This window comes from Sphaeramia orbicularis, chromosome 12, assembly GCF_902148855.1.
Source record: "Sphaeramia orbicularis chromosome 12, fSphaOr1.1, whole genome shotgun sequence".
Taxonomy (NCBI): Eukaryota; Metazoa; Chordata; class Actinopteri; order Kurtiformes; family Apogonidae; genus Sphaeramia; species Sphaeramia orbicularis.
In genome coordinates, this window is record NC_043968.1 from 50,036,200 (window position 1) to 50,057,833 (window position 21,634).

General features: G+C 37.6%; 1 protein-coding gene across 2 annotated transcripts in view; it reads left to right on the forward strand.

The window, feature by feature from the left end:
• atp2a2b (ATPase sarcoplasmic/endoplasmic reticulum Ca2+ transporting 2b) overlaps nt 1-21,634 on the forward strand; it is a 29,115-nt gene that overhangs the window by 5,352 nt on the left and 2,129 nt on the right. The window contains exons 5-23 of one of the 2 annotated variants that reach the window (XM_030149063.1): nt 219-357; nt 5,669-5,749; nt 6,493-6,578; nt 7,252-7,407; nt 7,496-7,637; nt 7,798-7,964; nt 10,414-10,502; nt 10,737-10,839; nt 10,975-11,106; nt 11,234-11,353; nt 11,886-12,104; nt 12,201-12,324; nt 12,499-12,710; nt 13,024-13,244; nt 13,346-13,548; nt 13,732-13,817; nt 13,960-14,093; nt 15,435-15,552; nt 17,419-19,482. In XM_030149063.1, coding sequence (XP_030004923.1) covers nt 219-357; nt 5,669-5,749; nt 6,493-6,578; nt 7,252-7,407; nt 7,496-7,637; nt 7,798-7,964; nt 10,414-10,502; nt 10,737-10,839; nt 10,975-11,106; nt 11,234-11,353; nt 11,886-12,104; nt 12,201-12,324; nt 12,499-12,710; nt 13,024-13,244; nt 13,346-13,548; nt 13,732-13,817; nt 13,960-14,093; nt 15,435-15,552; nt 17,419-17,691 — 2,805 coding nt within the window. In that variant the 3' untranslated portion in view covers nt 17,692-19,482. The remainder of the gene's footprint in view (nt 1-218; nt 358-5,668; nt 5,750-6,492; nt 6,579-7,251; nt 7,408-7,495; nt 7,638-7,797; nt 7,965-10,413; nt 10,503-10,736; nt 10,840-10,974; nt 11,107-11,233; nt 11,354-11,885; nt 12,105-12,200; nt 12,325-12,498; nt 12,711-13,023; nt 13,245-13,345; nt 13,549-13,731; nt 13,818-13,959; nt 14,094-15,434; nt 15,553-17,418; nt 19,483-21,634) is intronic. The other variant, XM_030149064.1, reaches the window with a different exon arrangement.

Here is a 21,634-nt window from a genome sequence, read left to right on the forward strand (position 1 = left end):
TTTGAACACTATATGTTTGCATAATACAACTATGCTGTTTGTCCTAAACCACTTACCATGTGCTGTTTATTTTTTTAGTGCTTTGCATACTCTAAGATTAGATGGAATAAACTGAGTAATTTCTAAATGTATTAATATCCATGTATAAGAAAATCTTTTTTTTCCATTAGGCCTTTGTATCATGCTTGTTTCAACCCATGGCTTTATTCTTTCCTCAGGAACGAAATGCAGAAAATGCCATTGAAGCATTAAAAGAGTATGAACCAGAGATGGGGAAGGTGTACCGCCAAGACAGAAAGAGTGTCCAGAGAATCAAGGCCAGGGACATTGTGCCTGGTGATATTGTGGAGGTAGCAGGTAAGATGAAAAATAATCTTCTTGTGTTCAGATAGAATTTCAATACTCTTAATTTAATGTTAGGCTTTTTATAGAACGGATCAGAATCAGTAAGGGGCCTGTGTCGCTAGAAAGACTCAATTTTGAAGAAATTTACATTTTAAATTCATTGTAGATTAATAGTTTTCAGTCAGTTTTCTGAATGGGCAATGTCAAACAGTTCGATCGCATTTGGCTTAGAATATACTCAGCAATTTTTCTTCACTGCTGTTAGAATACTTTTGCACAGTTCGGATTAATGGTACAGTTTCCACCAAAATACTATATTGGTGATAAACTGACAAAGCTGTATTTTGTAATGTAGTAATATAGTTAATTAAGATTAATATTTTTAAGTAGTTTTACCAACACTGAGATGGTGGGAAAAGGATTTACTTGTTTCACGACTTCAATAACGTTGTGATATACTCCTTACACTGTTTTAAACACTCATATACAAATGGTTGCATGCAGCTGATACACATCCTGTTCATCTCCCTTGATAATTCTGTAATTATGGTACAGACAAGTACATAAAGCAGTTACATAACACGAGTAAATCCGTTCCTACATGCCTTTTCTTGGTCAAGTTCAACAGTCGGCAAACAACTTATATTTTTACCTTCTATGTCGCTGTTCTCTGTATACTGTTTTTTTTTTTTTTTTTTTTTTTTTTCTTACTGTCCCTGATTCGTTCTCTCATCCCCTGTTAATTATGTTCCCTCCCACTGTATAGTTCTAGTTCCCAGTGCAAAGGTAAAATATGGAAACTCACTAGTTGTTGTCCACTTATGGGTTTTTCAGTGGGTGATACAGATTATTTAGAGAGCATGGTGGTCATCATAATTTGTTGAACCTGTTGAAATACAGAAATTTGATAATAACAAATGAGAAAGATAATTGTTAAAATTTAATTAAAATGTATCATGAGCATATCTCCATGGTCTATGTTTTTTCTATTTTGTACTATCTCTGCTGTGCACATTTTAAAGTAATATGATGTAAATTTGTACAGTAAGGGTTAGTTTCTACAGACAAATCAAAAAATGCCTTAAACAGTGTTGGTACACACGGTGGAACCCAGCAACATCTATGTTTTGACTGTGCTATTTTTTTTTCTTTTTCTTTTTTTTCTTTTTTTTTTTTTTTACTATCTTGGCATTAACCATTTAACTGGATCATCGGTTGACTACTAGAACTCAACTAGAAATGATGAAAGATTTTGTGGTGCTTCATGTTTCAGTTGTGAAATCTTTGTGATCACTTTCTGAAGTTAATACATTTTTATTTAAATATCTTACTGCAGTTATTATCATGTACTGAAGAGCTGCATAGATCAACCTGTCAGTGTTCCTGTTTTAGTAGGACAAGAGCTACATCAAATGAGGCTGTGTGCATGCTTTACGTAAACAGTAAGAGGCATGTGATTTACTGCCTGCCGTAGCAAGCTGTTTGCATAAATTTGGTCCTGAGAGATTGGCCTCTCCAAATAATTAGCACTAGGTTGAAGAAATGGTTTAGGTTGTGGCAGGACAATGTGGATCTCTATCACAAAGTGAAGTCAGTAGTACCTACTGTAAAAGAAGTGCTATCATTAATTTTTAGAGCTGAAGCTTGTGTGCATGTACTTGGAAGTTTAAAGGCAAGGAAACATTTGGTCTACCAGTAAAGCATAGCTGCAGTGTGAGGGTGGTTGATGTATGAGCGCAATGCCAGGCCCTTAAGTGTCTTGTCAAAGCAGGCATATGGTTTATGTCCTTAGAAAACTTTTAGATATAGAGCTGTAATCATTTTGCCATCAGAAGCTAAGATGCTTTGTCAGACCTATTGTTATTGAATATCAGTGTTATTGTGTGTCTGTGATTTACAATGGCCGTTGGTCTCTACAATGATTAATTTGTACGTACACTAAGGTTATGCCCACTCTTCAACACATACACACAACGTGCATACACTATTCCTCCCCTGAAAAACTGTAGCATCAACTCGACACAGTGCACCTAACTACCAGTCTCACAGGCAAAGATGACACACGTGCCATCATCACACTGTATGTTTTCAAATGGAAAACATATCATCTCAACATCTTCAATCACCTGTCATCATTTCCCTGAAAATAACCTTTTCACTTAGATGTTTGGTGTTCAGACACATTGTCACATCAGTTAATAACAGTAGTCAGTTATCATAACAGTCACATGGCTTAGCCTCGATGTGCCCTGAAGATATTTTATGACCTGTGACATTTCTTGATCTTCACTCGTGCCTTACATATCCTTTAATTTGTCTCCTAAATATTATGGCTCTCTCTTCTGCAGATGAGTGGTTAATGTAATGTTTGGTAATTGAATATACAACTGTCATGTGTAGATTAACATCCCAAAATTAACATTCGTCCTTCCCGCTTACTTTTTTTCCTTGCTGTACCCTGCTGCTATCTCTGTGCAACTGGAATGTGCTTTATATGGGAGACTGATGACTGCTGGTTTGCCTGGTTTGCAGTTTTATCTTAACCACAGCCTGAGGATAGTTTTCACCCTTAATGTTGTCCTTCCTGGGGGAGGACATGGTAAGACAGGATGTAATGTTTAGAAAGGTTACAGATTTGATTCGACAAATAATTTGTGCTCCAGATGGCCACTCTTTCCTCTCTTGTGTTTGGAGAAAGTAAGATAGTCTGTCTATTGTCATCACCCAAGCCTTTCGTCTCTGCCTGCCCTCTGCTGCCTGTCTATTCCATTTACCACTGCTGCTTGCTTTATGCCATTCCCAGTTTTTTAAATGCAATTTACTGAAGGTGTACAGCATTGCTTGATTATTGCAGCATGGGCATTATGTAGAGTTTGGTGTCGTTCAGATTTTTTATGTTTAGGTTTGGTCTTGTGATCTGTGTATTCCCAAGAAATGAGTCCCCAGAGTGTCAGAGGATTTCATGAAATCTCCCAGAAAGCTATAAGCTTGCATCCTAGCTTGTCAGAGAGCCTCTGTCATTTATAGAGAAAATATACAATCCCCTGTGAAATCTAAAGTTTCACTGGACCCCCCATGATGAATTAATGAGTGTTGTAATTGCACAAGTACAAATTTAATATTTGTAGATTGGTACTCTATATTGAGATGTTATTTTTATTGCCCTCTGTAGTTTACAAGGTTGAGGATGTTGGGAGTTGGTTGGGTGCTAACTCATGGTAGGAGAAGGGGTGAAAGGTTGGGAATCTTGGGATAGGATGTGAAAAGGACTTGTTTCTTCAAAAGCTGCTGTTGTTATTGCCTCAAGTATGTGCAGTCTGACATTTGTGCCTTACTCAAGGGAACAGATAACGTAGATAATATACTTTGTTCACACAAGAGAAGGAAAGGTCCTCACCCTCTTATCCCAGAGGGTGTTGTTTCTTTCCCAGAGAAATGTGAGCTGAAGAACATGTGTCTGATAAAAGGAAAGACATAAGACAGTAGATGGACAAAAGATAACACCATGAAAAAAAAAGTCAAGAAATTTAAAATCCTTAAACCTTTTTGCTACTACAATGCTTCCAGTGGGTTTTGTGCTTTTTGTGCCCCTACTCTCTTACCATTTAATCCTAGAAGTATATTTCACCATTACTTTGAGTTTCAAATTTTCTGCAATTTTTTTTTTTAAATTTACAGACATTTATAGCCAATTCCCACAGTGCTTTCCAAGTTTATGCAGTGGCCTCAGTCCTTGGTCTTCCTCATGTCCCTCCCCATCTTTGCTCTTCTTCTTCACTGTCTCATGTCTCTTAGGGAGAGTCTATTTTGAAGGTAGGTAGGTGATGATGAAGTAGTTTTGACAGCGTCTGGTCAAGTAGAGGACCAAATTTGGTAGTGCAAATGGTACAGTCCAAGAGCATTGCTACTTAACAAGATTTCTACTTACCGTTTAGAGTAATAACACAATTTTTTAGGTTATTTGTATTCTTTGAGTTAAATATCCAATTATGCAGTGATGCATTTGTTCTATTGGTCTCTTTATCAGTTAAAAGGCCTTGTATCAGTTCATTAATAGCTATAAGCTGTTTCAAGGTCATGACACTGGTGGGAATGAATGAAGAGTGTGTACGCATAAACACGTCATACTGCTTCTATTTTGGTTCACATGATGTAGAGTGGGTTCTCCTTTGCTTAAAACATAAGTTTTCATCATTCCTCCTCTTCCAGTCCAGGAGCACATGTTTGCAACTGATCAAAATAGTTTTCCCATTTTTGGACGTGTGTTTTGTCGGACTCATCTAAGCCCTCTTCCCATTCTCTCCTCTGCTCCTTCCCCCATCTCTTCCTCTTTAGTTAGAGGGGCACTGCGAAGGCCCAAGGGTTAGTTTACATGTCTGTCACCACTTCTTGCAGTCCACAGAGAGATCTTTAAGAGCCTCTCAGTCAACCCTTTATATTGCTTCTACCTGCAGTCTTTCAAGCCCTGTGATGTCTCAATGTAAGCTAAAAATAATGTTTCACTGTGGTAAATGACATCATTTTTCATTGTGATTACCTCTGTAGAAGTAAATTAAAACATCACCAGTCAGTTTTGGCTGCTCTGGAGATTAGCAAATTTGCATGTGAAACCTTAACAAAGTCTAACATCTAAGTATATATTTTTCTCTCTTCAAACTACATAGCTAAAAGGTTCAGCAGCAGCACTATCCAAAGGAGACCAAACTGCTTGTGAAACCATCCGTAGTCAAACTAATACCCTTTTAAGCTAAGCTATTAAATGTCAGTGATTTTAATGGTGCTTATCAGCTTTTTGCAGAGGAAGTACTTCTTTAGAACTTGGTGTATATTTACATTACATTACATTTGTTTTACTAGGGATTGCTAAAGTTAGTGGAAAGAATGAGCAGCAATCTGTTTACATCCTTCCTTGAGCTGGATGGAACATTTATCATTTTTGCACAACTTCAGCTTCTTTCCACCATATCACTTGAGTCACAGCAGTGGTTTTTATTTTCACAACTTAAATGTTTTTTGTGATGATTGTTTTGTTTGTTTCAAGATGTGTATCTTGAATTGGTCTGTTTTTACTTTTCAATTTTAATCCTGTGTTCTTAAATATAGGCCTTTTTTTTTTATTTTATTGCATATATAATCACCCTGAACCTGAGAATCCACGTTTTTTTACTCCATCATATATCAACTGTGTTAGTGCTTTCTCTAAAGGAATTTAATGTAGTTATGGACAGTATCCTTCGTCCTATTGTCGATTATGTTTATAGACACTCTTAAACTGTGATGGGGTACTTAAGTGTCACCTCTGCTTTGTTTTCTCTGTCCACAGTTGGTGATAAAGTGCCTGCAGACATCAGGCTGTCTTCTATCAAGTCAACCACGCTGCGGGTAGATCAGTCAATTCTGACCGGTAAAACCATTTACTATTAAATGCATCTTCTTGTGTGAGCCTTGTTGTCTCCTTCTATATCGAATTGTGAATTTTCTACATTACATATATCGGGCAAAGGAATGTATTCCTTATAGATAATTTCTCAGCCCCCTTCTGTAACAGATCTTTGGAGTAAGTAATTTCCACCCCTTTTGAGGCACATTCTCTTAAATGCCTCACAGGCATGGCTACCAAAACAAAACTGAGTGAGTGTGGTCTGGATGAAAGCAAAGGTAAATAAATGAATCTTTAGACAGAATAGATTAGGTGGAGAAAATATGGAAAGATGGATAATACAAGAGAAGAGGTTTATGTGAATCAAGGCTTTAAATCTCTTGTCTTGCTCTACTGCCTTAATTGGTAGCAAATTCCAGGGGATATTTTAGTGTTTGAGCTATTTCTCCCCTCTCCTCTTCCCCATTCATGGCCATACTGTCTGTCAGATGCTCTCTGCCTTGCTCTATCAGAACAGTGCAGACCTTGCACAGTTGATTACACACTCGTATGCACACACTGCAAGCACACCATCAGATACAGGGTTTGAAAAGCAGTGGCAGCACAGTATTTGGTAATTGTCAGACCTGCCCCGTCAGCTGCAAAGCCTTTTCCACACATCTGCCCATAGTGTCATCCAACCATTACAGCTACCACTTTTCACTCTTGTGCAGAAACTCTTATCACTGCTTTTCTCTCTCATATCTTATTGTTTTGTCTTCCTACAGGAGAATCTGTGTCAGTGATCAAACACACTGACCCGGTGCCAGACCCACGCGCTGTCAACCAGGACAAGAAGAACATGCTCTTTTCTGTGAGTGACTTACCAGACCAGCATTTGATACTATGTGTTGATTTATTTAAACATTTTAAAATCTGCACAACTCTCCATCCTTTGTCTGACCACATCAGTAAAGACAGTAATTGGTTGGCGTATCGGCCCCTTTGTCGTTATTCTTTCTCCCCCGGCATCCTTCTTTAAATTTAGTTTCAGTTTAAAAATTGACAGATCCTTAGAGCAGTTTAGTTACCTATTCATATATTTATATTCATAACTGCAAAAGAGTAGAATCTTGAAATGAAAAGACTTTGATGTAGTAGAAATGCCTGTGTAGGCTCTCATTTGCCCAGGTTATCATTTTTCTTGGTAGTTCTTCTCAGTTCAACTGGACTGGTTTAGCACTTTTTGAAGATGTTTCATCTCTGGATGAGAGATGAAATGTTTTCAAAAAGAGCTGAACCAGTCCAGTTGAACTGAGAAGACCTACCCAGAAAAATGTAGTAGAAATGCATGCATGTCCAAAAATATTTTCTTCCCAAGAAGGTGGAAATATATTTTCATTATTAGGAGAAAAAATACTTTCCCATCTGAGTGTATTAAATAGTGTTGCATATATTCAACACTGTCTAACTTAGATTTTCCCCTATCCCTTGAAGTTTAATCAAATGTTTTGTTTTCCACGATATCTTTTGTTACTTCACCACAGGGCACTAACATTGCTGCTGGTAAGGCCGTTGGAATTGTAGTTGCCACAGCTGGCAATACAGAGATCGGCAAAATCCGCGATGAGATGGCGTCAACGGAGCAAGAGCGCACACCATTACAGCAGAAGCTGGATGAATTTGGACAACAGCTATCCAAGGTCAGAATTTTATTTCTAATGATAGCTTGTTCATTTCAAAAGGATTTATATTCTCAAAAAAACTTGACTTTGTGTTTGCTGCTTCAAGGTAATTTCACTGATCTGCATTGCTGTTTGGATCATCAATATTGGACATTTCAATGATCCGGTTCATGGAGGCTCCTGGATCCGGGGTGCTGTCTACTACTTCAAAATTGCAGTGGCTCTGGCAGTTGCTGCTATTCCTGAGGGTAAGCTGTCGGCTACACAAATTTAAATATTTTCTGCTCTTATAACCTCCAGTTCTCAATGCTGTAGATTAAAAAGTAGCTTAATTTGTCACACCTTATATCCCAACCTTTTTGTCTTAATCATCTTCCTCTCCATACGGCTTTGTTTCTTTTTCTCTAGGTCTTCCTGCTGTCATCACTACATGCCTGGCTTTGGGAACACGCCGCATGGCCAAGAAAAATGCCATTGTCCGTAGTTTACCCTCTGTGGAGACCCTTGGCTGTACATCTGTCATCTGCTCTGATAAGACTGGCACGTTGACAACCAATCAGATGTCTGTGTGCAGGGTAAGGGAAAACACTGAAGAGGGGCAGAGTCAGAAAAACCCCAAACATTGAAATGTATTTTTTTCCCTTTGCATCAGGAAGAAAAATGTCTTGCGTATGTTTTTGACTTATTCATACATTTTTAAACACTCCGCACCACCAGCAGACAAAAGGTAGTTGCACTGATTAATCTTAGTGAGCTTTCCAGCTTTGACTGTATCCCATTAGAAAATTTTAAATAATATCTGTAATTTACGGCATTCAGAATTAATCTGTTTGTCCTTCAAAACAACCTGCATAAAATGACAGCCAAAGCAGAAAGAGAAAGCAAGATTAAGAAGTACAAGAACATAATTTTTGTGGTTGTCATGTTGCTTAAAGTTAATTTCCATGAATAAATGGTTTTGTTGACATTTCAAAACTATTCTGGGTATGTGATACCAAACTTTAAAACATGTTTTTTTAAGCAGTTAAATTATGACTTAATCTTAAATGGCTCTATTCAGAACCGGTGTTTTTTTTTCTTGTTTTAATAAGGCTATTGCATTGTTTTCACTTCAGTGTTTAAATACATAATTTTGGATGCAAAGTTATCCAACAATACAGGCTGTAGAATGACTTTTTTGTAGCACTTCAGTTCCCCATGGGAAAGAAATGTATGAATGCAGGAATAAGAGACAAAACTGTTTTAAATATAACACATTTCAAGTGGTATTGTTGGGTTCATTAGGTGAGTCTTTCCCAGGAAAATCATCACAAAAACCCAAACTAACCCATTTAGAGCCTCATATGCTTCTGCATGGATGTCTTGGGATTCTCTATCATGTTGATTCCCTGCATTACTCCTGTCACACACGTCCACACCTGGACATTCACCCCCACTTCAACCCCATCTAAGCCTTTGGTTGACTTTTTAGGACTTTGCAAATCCTGCACAGGGAGGAGTTAGGTTCAGAACAGGGGGATGATGCATTTCGATGGCTTGCATCAATTTTTGGAACCAATTTACAGAATGTAACATTGTTAGCTTTTCTAAATGGGTGTCAAGTGTTGACATAAAACTCATGGAGTTCATGGGAAATCTGTCATTTCAACATGAGGAGGAAAATTCTAGAAAATGTAAAATAAAAAAAAAAAAATATTTAAAGATGGAAAACACTACTTATTATCTGACAAATTTTGGAGTGTAAACTTTGAGCAATTAAGCAACCCCGATAGGCTTTTGCTGACGGGAGTGAGCTATTGATCACAAGCATTGCTGATATGTAATGGTTATTTGTTGTTTTTATTATCTTCCCAGGTCTTTGAGTACGATTTCCTTGTTAACATTTCTCTGTAGCTCCTTTGATTGAGATGGGTCTGTGCTTTGATTGTACATCCAGCTCATTCCTTTGTTCTTTCTCAGTGCTGTTTCTCAGCCCTTTTTCCTGGTCCTGTTTGCCTCCTCATACCACTCTCCCATCCGTGTTGAGGCAGCATACTAATCAGTATGCAGTAGTTAGTCACTTGCAGCAGAACCAGCAGTAGAGTTGCATAACTGACCTTGTGTTCGAGATTGTCTGTCTTATTTCTTTCATCATGAAATACTGTCTTAAGGTCAAAATGATGTCAAGCAATTTTCAGACTGCACTAACAGGCGGTGCAGTGCTGGCTTTTGGGTATCTGCTGGCCAAGAGAGGTGTTCTTGTTGTATCTACAGAATCCCTGTCAAGTCATGTCTTCCCTGTCTGAATAGGGCAGCACTAGAATCAGTTTCTTGGAATGGCTAAATTTTCCTCTTCATTTCCCAATTTGCTCATGTTTAGTCAAGGACTGTTTCTGACATCACTGCTTTATGTAGTCTGGTTGCTGCCTGAAGGGGCTGCCATTAAAATGCAAGATAATCATTTTATTCAGATAATTTTATTTCCACCACCACTGCTCACCCTCATGTTACCATGTGCAGGTCTTACTTTGTCTTCCAGAGCTCAGATTTTAAAGCTCAGAAAAACATTTATGCAAAATAAATATAGTTTGTAAATGTGGTTTATAAGTAACCCTTTTGTGCTCTCCATTAAACAAAACTGAAAAAACTAACACTCAACACCATAGCCTTGCAACACTACTTGAGCCTTAGAGTGATTCACTTTTTTCCAGAGTTTATTCACACTGTGTGTGCACCCAGGAATTTCTGTCAGCTTTGCTGTAAGATGACATTTATGGGTCCTCCCCACCCGAGCGCTCAGAGTCTGCTTCAGCTCAGCATTTCATTATTGAATCCTGTTTTATGTACAAATGGGCTCACATTATTAGGGTCTGTCATACTTAATGGTGTGCTGCCACCTGGTGGACACAGTTTTCCTTCCCATCTACAGGAGTGCAGCTTGCGAAATTGTTACACATAAATTTTTGAAGCTGTTTATTGTAGTTTACCATGTAGCTGCCAGAGTGCACGTATTAATGCTATGTCCCTTTGTTTCTGTTTTTCTAGATGTTTATTATTGACCGGGCAGAAGGTGACCACTGTTCCTTAAAGGAATTCACTGTTACTGGCTCCACATATGCTCCAGAAGGAGAAGTGTAAGTAGTCTGTTATATCTGCATGCTGTAAGGTCACCGTCTTGAGTTTAGTGTGATACAGACATAATAACTACATGAGAATCTTTTTCAGGGCTAAGAATACATTTTGTTAATGTTCAGCCTTTTGATTTGTATCACATGAGTTTTAATGTGTTCAGCCACAAACTTTCCCCATTTGTTTTTTCATGGAACCATTTTTAATTGCACAGTTGCTTTTTCTTTGTTTTTGGTTAGCTTCCATGATGGCAAAACTGTCAGATGTTCTCAGTATGATGCCTTGGTGGAGCTGGCCTCTATCTGCGCTCTCTGCAATGATTCCTCACTAGACTACAATGAGGTTGGTGTTACAAAGTTGTTGCTGGAAAATGAGTCAGCCTGACTCAGTTAACACAAATAATTTTACTCCTTTTGTGTGTTGTGGTACGATAACCGCTGAAGTGATCAAATTTTTTATGTATTTGTTTTTTTGCAGACCAAAGGTGTGTATGAGAAAGTTGGTGAAGCCACAGAGACTGCTCTCACGTGCCTGGTGGAGAAGATGAATGTATTTGACACTGATGTTAAAAACCTGTCCAAGATCGAACGAGCCAATGCCTGTAATTCTGTAAGTAGTAATTGGTTCTACAGAATGAATTTGTCACATTCAGACATGACATGTTTGATATTTGTTGTGGACTATACTCACTTTTAAAGTTAAAAAATAGCTTCAACTTTCTTTGTTTGGTCTGTAGGTGATCAAGCAGCTAATGAAGAAGGAGTTCACCTTAGAATTTTCCAGAGACAGAAAGTCCATGTCTGTGTACTGCACCCCTAATAAAGCCCGTTCTTCAGTTGGGAAAATGTTTGTAAAGGTAAGGCAGTTCATATATTTTTACTCAGTTTACCTCATTCTTATGTCTTCTCCTTCTTTTCTTGCTTTTTTCGTGTTTCTCTGATGGTTTCCTATACAGCACAGAAGCTTAGTGAGTTGGTCTTTCCAGGCTACTTCCCATTTTGTGCTGTCTAAACTATAGAGATGTGCATATACTTACAGTATTTTTCATGCTGTTTGGAGCAGGCAGCTTGTTGCTGCCAAATTGTTTACCAGCGGGTGAGATGGTGTGAGTTGTGGTGAGCTAGTTATTATGGAATACAACAGTAAGTTGAATGTACACATTAATGTAAACAGTATAACATTGTTTCACATCGGCAGTGTGGTAGAGTCTGACAGTTTGAGCAAATATATAAGCAAAAGAATTGGGGTCTTATCAAAGCATTCTCTGAACCCAGACTTTTGATGGTTTGTTACCAAAAAAAAAAAAGGGAAAATATGAAATTGTAAATGTGAAGGAACCTTACATCTAACTGGCTCTACATTTGTTTCTCTTAACTGTCTCTTTATAGGGTGCCCCTGAGGGAGTAATTGACAGATGCACTCACATCCGTGTAGGCAGCAACAAAGTACCTTTGACCCCTGGGATCAAGGAAAAGCTAATGTCTGTAATTAGGGAATATGGAACTGGAAGGGACACCCTGCGTTGTTTGGCCCTAGCTACTCGAGACAACCCCATGAGCAAGGACAGCCTGGTGTTAGAGGATTCCAGCCGCTTCATTGAGTATGAGGTGAGACCTGGAGCAGATTGATAGTTTCCACACAAAGCTGTTGATATCAAAACAAATAATCTGATTTTTTTTCCCCCTTTTTTTTGGTACATCCAGACTGATCTGACATTTGTTGGATGTGTGGGCATGCTGGATCCTCCCAGGGTTGAGGTGGCAGCATCCATTAGGCTCTGTCGTCTCGCAGGAATTCGAGTGATTATGATCACAGGAGACAACAAGGGTATGTGGAGGCGGTCACTTCGACTTGGATACAAACAGCACAGTTTAAAGTTACCCTGGCATGAGACTCTTAAAAAATTAAATCAAAATCTACCACTACACACATGGCTCAGCAAACATACCTATATTTAAGAAACCTTGAACAATTAACAATGTCTTCTCTTGTTTATTTTAGGAACGGCAGTGGCCATCTGCAGGCGTATTGGTATTTTTGGAGAGGACGATGATGTTTCTAGCATGGCTTTCACCGGGCGAGAGTTTGATGATCTGTCACCGGCTGCACAAAGAGAAGCTGTGGTGAAGGCCCGCTGCTTTGCCCGTGTTGAGCCATCACATAAATCAAAGATTGTTGAGTATCTGCAATCCTATGATGAGATTACGGCTATGGTAAGTAAACAACAGTCCATTATCACTGTAGATTTGTGGAGATGAGAATTATTATAACCTGTTAGTATCTGTGTAAAGTGCTTGCTCAGTCATGAGCAGTTCTTTCCTAATAATAATTGTTTTGTTTTTTTTCAGTTAACATTAAATTAGAAATTATAAACAGGACAGGGTTATGCTGTTGTGTTGTACAGTGTGACAGCTGTATTAATAATGGTTCATAATGTTAACTTGGTAGAAAGTGAAAATCTTGCCGGATATAACAATATAGGTGTAAATGTAACATGTTCTGCCATGCTTTTGACCCTCTGCGCAGACTGGAGATGGAGTTAATGATGCTCCTGCTCTAAAAAAGGCTGAGATTGGCATTGCTATGGGCTCAGGCACTGCTGTGGCCAAAACTGCTTCTGAAATGGTGCTGGCTGATGACAACTTTTCTACGATTGTAGCAGCAGTGGAGGAGGGTAGAGCCATTTATAACAATATGAAGCAGTTTATCAGATACCTCATCTCTTCAAATGTGGGCGAAGTGGTTTGGTAAGGACCAGTTTATGGCAACTCCACCGCTCCTTATATAAACACAACTTACAGCATACTAAGTCTTTGTGTTGTTGTAATTTGACTTCTTTTGTGTGTAGTATCTTCCTGACTGCAGCTCTTGGCTTCCCTGAAGCTCTGATCCCAGTTCAGCTGCTTTGGGTCAACCTGGTCACTGATGGTTTGCCTGCCACTGCTTTGGGTTTCAACCCACCAGACTTGGACATCATGAATAAACCTCCACGTAATGCACGTGAGCCCCTCATCTCAGGATGGCTGTTCTTCAGATACCTAGCAATTGGATGTAAGTGGTGAAATAATTGTGCTATTCCACTATTTATGTACTATTTTCATTCTTAATTTCATGTTCACCCCAGACTTAGTCTATTAGTATCATATTTATACTCAATAGTATTTGTGCAGCAGTGTTATGTAAGAAAACACTCATCAGGAGTCTGTGTGACTGTGTTTTGCTTTATTTAACCAGGCTATGTGGGCGCTGCCACTGTTGGCGCTGCAGCATGGTGGTTTGTTGCTGCAGAGGATGGTCCCAGAATCACCTTTTATCAGCTGGTATGAACTTATTTATTAAACTTTAGGCTTGTAATACATATTTTTCTACACGTAAATGTTGCTCTGTCAGTGTAAATACCCAGGCGCTGTAAAAAATACTTTATTAACTGTGTTTTGTTTTTTCGGTAAATGTTTTTTTTAGAGCCACTTCCTGCAGTGTGGTCCAGAGAATCCAGACTACCAGGATTTGGACTGTAAGATCTTTGAGTCCCCATATCCCATGACCATGGCGCTCTCTGTGCTGGTCACTATTGAGATGTGCAATGCCCTAAACAGGTTGGTTTCAGCAAGGACTCTTTGCAGCTGCTCTTCCTTACTTACACTATTTAAAATGTCTTAATATTCCATTGACTTGTGCACCAAAGATGCATGATTGACTGGCAACTGGTACATCAGTCTCAACTACAGGTTGACCAATATGGGTTTTTCTAAGGCCGATGCCAATTTTTAAAGATTTGGTCAGCAGATAGCCAATATCTATAGCTGATTTTTGAGGCCGATATTTAGGGCTGATTGTTTTTTGTTTTTTTTGGTTTTTTTTAAAAGCACATTGACTGTAAAATACAGTTGAAACCCACAGATAACCATAACTTTTGTGCAACAATATAAATGAAATTATTAATACATGTACACATAGTACTCTTAACATCTATTTATATTATAAATAAATGTAAATGTAATGTAAATAAATATATATTCAAGTGCTGCCTACACAGGTGCCTGATCAAATATCTGATAACATTTTTATTACTGATCAAATATTAGCTTTCAAAAAAAATTCAGGCGGATGGCTGATGTAAAAAAAAAAAAAAAAGTATATATATCAGCCCTCCGATGTATCAGCCTACCTCTAGTCTCAGTTTCTGTTCTTTTTAATCTGCATGAGCAACTTATTGTTTCATGTTGTGTGACACAATGACAGACACTTAAGTTTAAAACTGCATACATTGAAGTTCTTCACAGTTAGTGAAGGAAAACAAGAACCAAATTATTAGAGATGACTTGCCAAGTGAAATGAATATTGCACGTCTGTTGCTGTCATGCTTGCTGCTAAGTTTAGCCATGAGTTGACGTAGCAGTAACATGTTCGATAAAGTGTGATATATTACAAATTATTTTCAATTGGATTCTATTTGTATAAATAAATCTGTCCAGTAATCTGAAGCACTTTGTTTTAAGATTTGTGTGAGAGTAGGAAAAAGTTCTCTAACATGGTATAGTGTGGAGAAAATGTAGATGTTTTAATGGTCAGTGTTTGTCATAAACATACAGCTAAAGGTTGTTTAGAAGGAATGCTGTCTGTTGTTTATATTGTGTTGTCCACATCTAAATATTGATGGTTGTCTGTTATTCATAGTTCTTGGACAGAAAATCTAAAACCTATGATCAGACATCTAAAAAAAAAATCTGAATTTCAAAACTGCATTCATTGCTAGTTTGTGCTTTTACATTGGTGTAATAAACCATCAAGTTTAAAATTTTAGTAGAACTTTCAAACACAACTTTTTGTTCAATGTGGAACGGATGCAGGTGATAGAATTCAGTGTTTCAAAAACTGGTGTCTAAGTCAGTGAGTGACTTTTCAAACAAACATGTCTGTCTGTTGTTGTTCCTCAGTGTATCAGAGAACCAGTCCCTGCTGCGAATGCCGCCCTGGGAGAACGTGTGGCTGCTGGGAGCCATCTGCCTCTCCATGTCCCTTCACTTCCTCATCCTCTATGTAGAGCCTCTTCCTGTGAGACATTTTTCTTTACTGTGACTTGTAGAGGGAGATACTGTGGCATGTGGACAAGAAACTGATTATCATACCAGAATCATGTAGTGTGAATTATTCATTTATGTGACAAAGCATGAAGACAGATTGAAGGTCAATAGTTAACCCACAATGGAAACTGGAATATAATAGAACTTTGAACACACAGAATCTAGCTAAGTCTATTCATCTGGTTTTAGTGGTATAATCAGGTTTATATTTTCATAACATGCTGGAATTATCATTCCTTTTTTGGCACAAACACTCACTTTGTTTCCCCTCTAAAGTATATGCTCATAAGCATATGTTAAACAAGTGGTGCCAGGCACAACAAACCCCGCCCCTCACACGTATTTTATCTTATTTTGGTATCAATCCAGCTGTCATCATGTCAATGCATGTGCTGACGTCGGCATATGAATTGCCTCCATATATGTGTCAAGTTTGAAGTAAATTGAAACAAAATTTATGCTTTTATGGATGTGAAATATCGCTCATTATAAGTAAACTAGCGCATTGACCTGTGGGAATCCATGGGTTCTAGTTGAGCTAAGCTTACTGGTGTAATACACAAATTAAGAAAAAAATGTAATGGCCCTCATTTTGTTTTGTATTGAAATCAGAAGTAACAGATAAGAATGACATTTATAGTTACCATATATATTTGTTTGAAAGGGCTTTATATCTTTACTGTATGACTTCATTACATTCACATTACTTGATGACTTGACTAATCTTACTGGTGTAACACACAGATTAGGAAGAAATAGAATGGCCCTCATTTTGTTTTGTTTTGACATCGATGTGGACCAGAGACTTTTACACTGGACTGCACATGGAGGTGGCAAACGTTAACAGGCCAAGTCTAACCAGGGACTGACATTGTGGAACAGGCCACAGTAAGAACCAGGCCGACCTTGTTGGTATGTCATCACAGGCAGACCCGGTTCTCCCGTCGTGTCCTGGCGGTTCTGTTGATCTGGATTTAGCCCCCTACCCCCATTTGCTGCTGTGAATGGACTTGTCCGCAGGCCGCCTGTAAACCCATTATAATTTTAAGGAGTAATAACTCCAAAAGTATCGGTTGTATCGGTATGCATTTTTCGCCTCTGTGATCCTTGACCCAAAATGCGTTAGTACTCCAAAAGGCACAGGCTAGTTTTGTTTACTTTATCAGTTATAGAGCTGATACACATACATGCACGCACAGAGGTCACTTGGCTTTTATAATATAGATGGGAGAAAAAAGGTTTTAAAAAAATTCATAAAAAAATTTTAACTTTGACCTTCTTTTCCCAAAATGTAACCATATCTATTCTGGGTCCCTGGCAATCTATAAAGCCAATTTGGTATGAATTCAACCAATAATTTTGCTGCTAGAGTGTTAACAGACAAAGAAACAAACAGAACCAAAAACAATACCCCTTGCCTCCCCTTTGGGGTGCAGGGTTAAAGTGCTTAAGTGCATATACAGCTGATGCAGCTGTCTTTAATAATGCTCTTAAAAGCGAGCTTTTCTTTCCTGCCCTGCTTTCTTTTCTTTGATATGTAACTAGGTTTCTTGTGTTTACAATCAGGAAATATTGGCATCAACTAATATTTCGATATGTGGTTTCAGAATAAACATCAAACATGTGAAGACTGCAGTTATACATCTTGCATTTATTTTTAAATTGATAAAACTGCTATTGGCGGTTTGAGATTTGGTTTGAGACACAGTAGGCTAATACCTTTAGCCAGCACTTTGACTTAAGATCTTCTAAACTGTTTCCAGGTTATTCATTGACTTGTATGATTGTAGGCAGAACAAGGAAGTTTCTTAAAATCTTGCATTCTTCTGTTTTTCAGATCATCTTCCAGATCACTCCTCTGAATCTGACACAGTGGCTGATGGTGCTCAAGATCTCCCTGCCAGTCATTTTACTGGATGAGATGCTCAAATTTGCAGCCAGAAATTACCTGGAGCCTGGTAAAGACCTGGAGAAACCTGCCAGCACCAAAGGCTGCTTCCTGTCTGCATGTATGGAGGGAATCTCCTGGCCCTTCGTGGCCATTTCTCTCCCCTTGGTCCTCTGGATCTACAGCTCCGACACTAACATGGCCGACATGTTCTGGTCCTGACTGACTTGAGCACAACCTCGACTTTTCCATTTTCCTTTCCCCACCACCACCACCACCACCGCTGCCATCATCACTTCCTCTTTTCTCCCCCTATTCCCTCTCTGCCTTCCTACATGTGCATAGCTAGTGTGTGTGAGTTTGTAGGTTTAGTGTGTATGCTTGTGCGTGCCTACCGTGTGTACGAGAAGGACCAACTTTAACACGTTAAACATAACAAATAATATTAAATGTTAACATTAAGAAGTCGCTTGTTTTGAGTTAGGACAGGATTTGAGTGGGTGAGGCTTTAAATGTGAGTGTTAGAAGACCATCACTCCCCGAGCCGTGGACTTTACTGCTGGTATGAAAGAAAAATAATGTTGCCAGATTTTTTTTTTTTTTTTCATTTTAATATTGCCTTTAAGGTTTATATTTTTAATAATTTTGGTGATATCATTAGTCTCAATTCACTACAGTGACACCATATCGTTTTGTTTGGTTTGCCTCCTTATGAAAAGATCTAGATATCAGAATTCCATTGATCTGTAAAGAGACTGAACACTATTTTATGCAACTTTTTTTATGGCTTTGTAAATTGTTTGACCAGCGTGGCTTAGACATACCGCCTTGATTTATTTTGTAATGTTTACCATTGTGTCTTCAGTACAAACTCAGAACTCTTTCAGAGAGGACAAGCACGACAAGTGTGGCAGACGAGGACGGGGAAAGGTTTGGGAGTGAACGTTTTGAATGCTCCGCTTAAACAAAAGACGAAAAAAATCTGAAAAACAAAAGCCGCATGTCCTGTGACCAAGCATGAACTGTGGTTTCTCATTCCTAATTTAATTGTGTCTATGCCCCCATGTTAGAGTGTAAAGTAAGTTCATGGATGTTTTTTACTCCTAATTTGAAAAAAAAAGCCAGTTTTTCTGCACTGGGCAGAGCACAGCTACCTCAATATGATACAAGATTTTTTGCTCATCTCTAGATGCTTCTCCTCCTGACTTTTTACAGTCAGCAGTCTCGCTAAAGCATAACATCTGAGGTGTGCCCCTAGTAACTTGTGCAGAAAACAGAACAAAATCTTTCTTCCCTCTAACATTTTTAAGGATATATATATATATATATTTTGTTTGTATTGATTCTTGACATTCATTCATTAACTTTATTTGTGTTTTGCTTTGGAGACAGAACGGGTTGGGGATGAAGTCTGCTCATGATCATCTCCATGGCGTTTGATTCAAAGGACAATAAAACTGATTTTCTGAAAAGATACTAATACAGCCAATATTCCAAATGAACTTGGATTACAATTAAGATTAAAAATGATGTTTTTTTTTTACTTAAAAAAAATACACTCATGAACCCTTTGAATCAAAGTGTTTTCTGTCTTTATTTAATGATTGAGGCCAGTGGTTATCAACATTAACTATATCCAGTGTTTTTGTATATGTGCATATACTTGAATACAAACCATTTCAGACATATGAATGCTTCAGTTTTTTGGCACAACATGACTGATCCAGTCAAACAGATCGTGTGTACATTCTACTTTTTAATACTTAGAGTACTATAGTTGGGTAGACCATATTTTGTTGTAGCGTGTACATGTTGGATTAGATCCCATACAGTCAACTACACTAACATTTGACCATATAAGCATAATTTTTTATGAAAATCTTTGTGTGAAAATGCCCTCTAAAGCATGTTTTTTGAGCCTGGGTTTGTTTGCACTGTGTGTTTGTGTTCCACTTAACAGCAACTGTGTGCTTTTCTTCCTCAATGCCTTCCATTGGCTCCCCTGCCAGTAGAGTGAGTATTCATCTCCGTTTTACACTCTGCTAAATATTGTGTAAACATACTAGAGTCAAATGAATGAGGAGGGGTTTTTTGGCAATTATTTCATAGATCAGAAATTTCCCATCAATCATTCTTTCTGTGTTTCTTATATCTACATTTTATGTAATGGTTAATGTTATGCCAATAGGATTTGGGCCGCTTACCAAAAAAAGCAATAAGAACGCATTCCCATGCAGCCTAGAAAACTATTAAAACCCCACATTTTTTAAAACCATTGTATTACATTGATTTGTAAAAATACCTCCAGAATAAAAGTAGTGAAATTTTACCAAGAGGGTTCCTGCAGGCTCTTAAAAAGTCTTAAGTCTTGAATTTACAAATCTGCATTTAATACCTTAAAAAAAGTCTTTAAAATGTATTACATTTGATATGGTGGGTCTTAAGTTATGTTGCCATAAATTTGTTTGCTGAATTGTTTTTAAATGTGTCTGGGAAATGTCCAAGATGCAAAGAAAGTACCGCTAGTCTACTCTGTTCCACACAACAATTTATATTGAAATTAGGAACCAATTATTGCTAACTTTTCAGCCCAGGTGTTGGAATAAAGAAATACCTTTTCCTAAATTCTAGGCGTCACAAATTTTTGCCAGTATTTCTGTGAAATGGGCATTAAATTCTGTTCCAAGTAGTCTTAAAAAGGTCTTAAATTTAAGTTGTAGAAAGCTGTAGGAACCCTGTATCAAGATTGAGTCACTAATAACTAAAATTAAGTAAAAAATGCTGGTTGGCTGTAGTTTATAAGATACAGTCTTGGGTCAAAGTGTGAAATATGCATTGAAAACATCAGCTAACCAGCACTTCAGTCATTTGTTTTCCAGTTCATCGTATTAAAGCATGAAAGATGTCGCACATGTAATCTCAGAGGCACATCATTAGTTATCTCTAAAGCACAACTAGTCTTCTCGACCTCATTGTTTACCTACATTAAAAGCATAGTTTTAAATAATATTGTAATCCTCCCAAATCGGCACATTTGAAATCATGTCAGGGCTCAAGGATTTCCCAGGGCAAATGAAGCCACATCAATGCCACTAAATGTAGAAATTCAGGTCAGGCATGTGGGAATAAAGGAGCTGACAGGTGACAAAAATCCACTAAACACCAACAGAAGCACAAATACATGAATAAAAAAACAGTACAAATACTACTGTAGCCAAGTACAAATGATGTAGAAAGTACAGGCTGTGAAATTAATTAAAACGTAGCCCCCTTTTGCCTTATCCTGTCTTACATTGTTTTCGTATTTCAAGTCTATATAGGAAGTAAATCAAAAAAATCAGAGACCATAAATGTTTTAATTTTGTTTTTGTCGAAACTTTCACACCATCAATATTGCATAATGATGCAAAATAAATTAATTCCCCTCAAATTCTCAAGTTTTTTTTTCTCCTCCCAAAAGCTAGCTACACAGTATAAACATGTATTAAAATGCAGAAAGTAAAAGGTGTAAGAAAAATATATATTCATTGTACAAACACTTAAGTAGAGAAAATATTTGAAGGTGAGAAGTATTCTTGCCTGAAGATTAAACACAATTAACTTCAGTTTTTCTTGTTAATTAAAAATTGATAATAAATCAGTTTGTATAGGGGCAAAAAAGATTTGATTTTGAGGAAGTGTGGAAAAAAAAAAACTTTGAACCCTGCATTTGTTAGACTTGACAAATGTGAAATGTAGAATGTGTATTAGAAAATACCATTACGATATGTGATTTAACCCATAAAGACCCAGTGTTATTTTGGAGGCAGTTCCCAAATAATTTTTTTCTCTCTATTTAACCTTTTTTAAGTGGTTTATAACAATTTACATAATATCCCCTGTATTTACCATTTTTTTCAGTGTAAATGAGGTATTTTCCTATATTTAATCAGCTGATCATGTTGATGTTCATTAAAGCTCAGAGTAAATTCAAAGGTTATTTAATCAGAAACAGAGAAAACTGAAGAAAAAGTTACTTTTTCAACAAATGTAGCAATATCTGAACATAAAACAAGTGTTTCCATCCACTGTCATTGATCCAACTCCATGGGTTTTACTAGTGAATCAATGTCGTAGAAAAGGAGTGTCAAACTCATTTTAGTTCAGGGGCCACATTCAGCTAAAT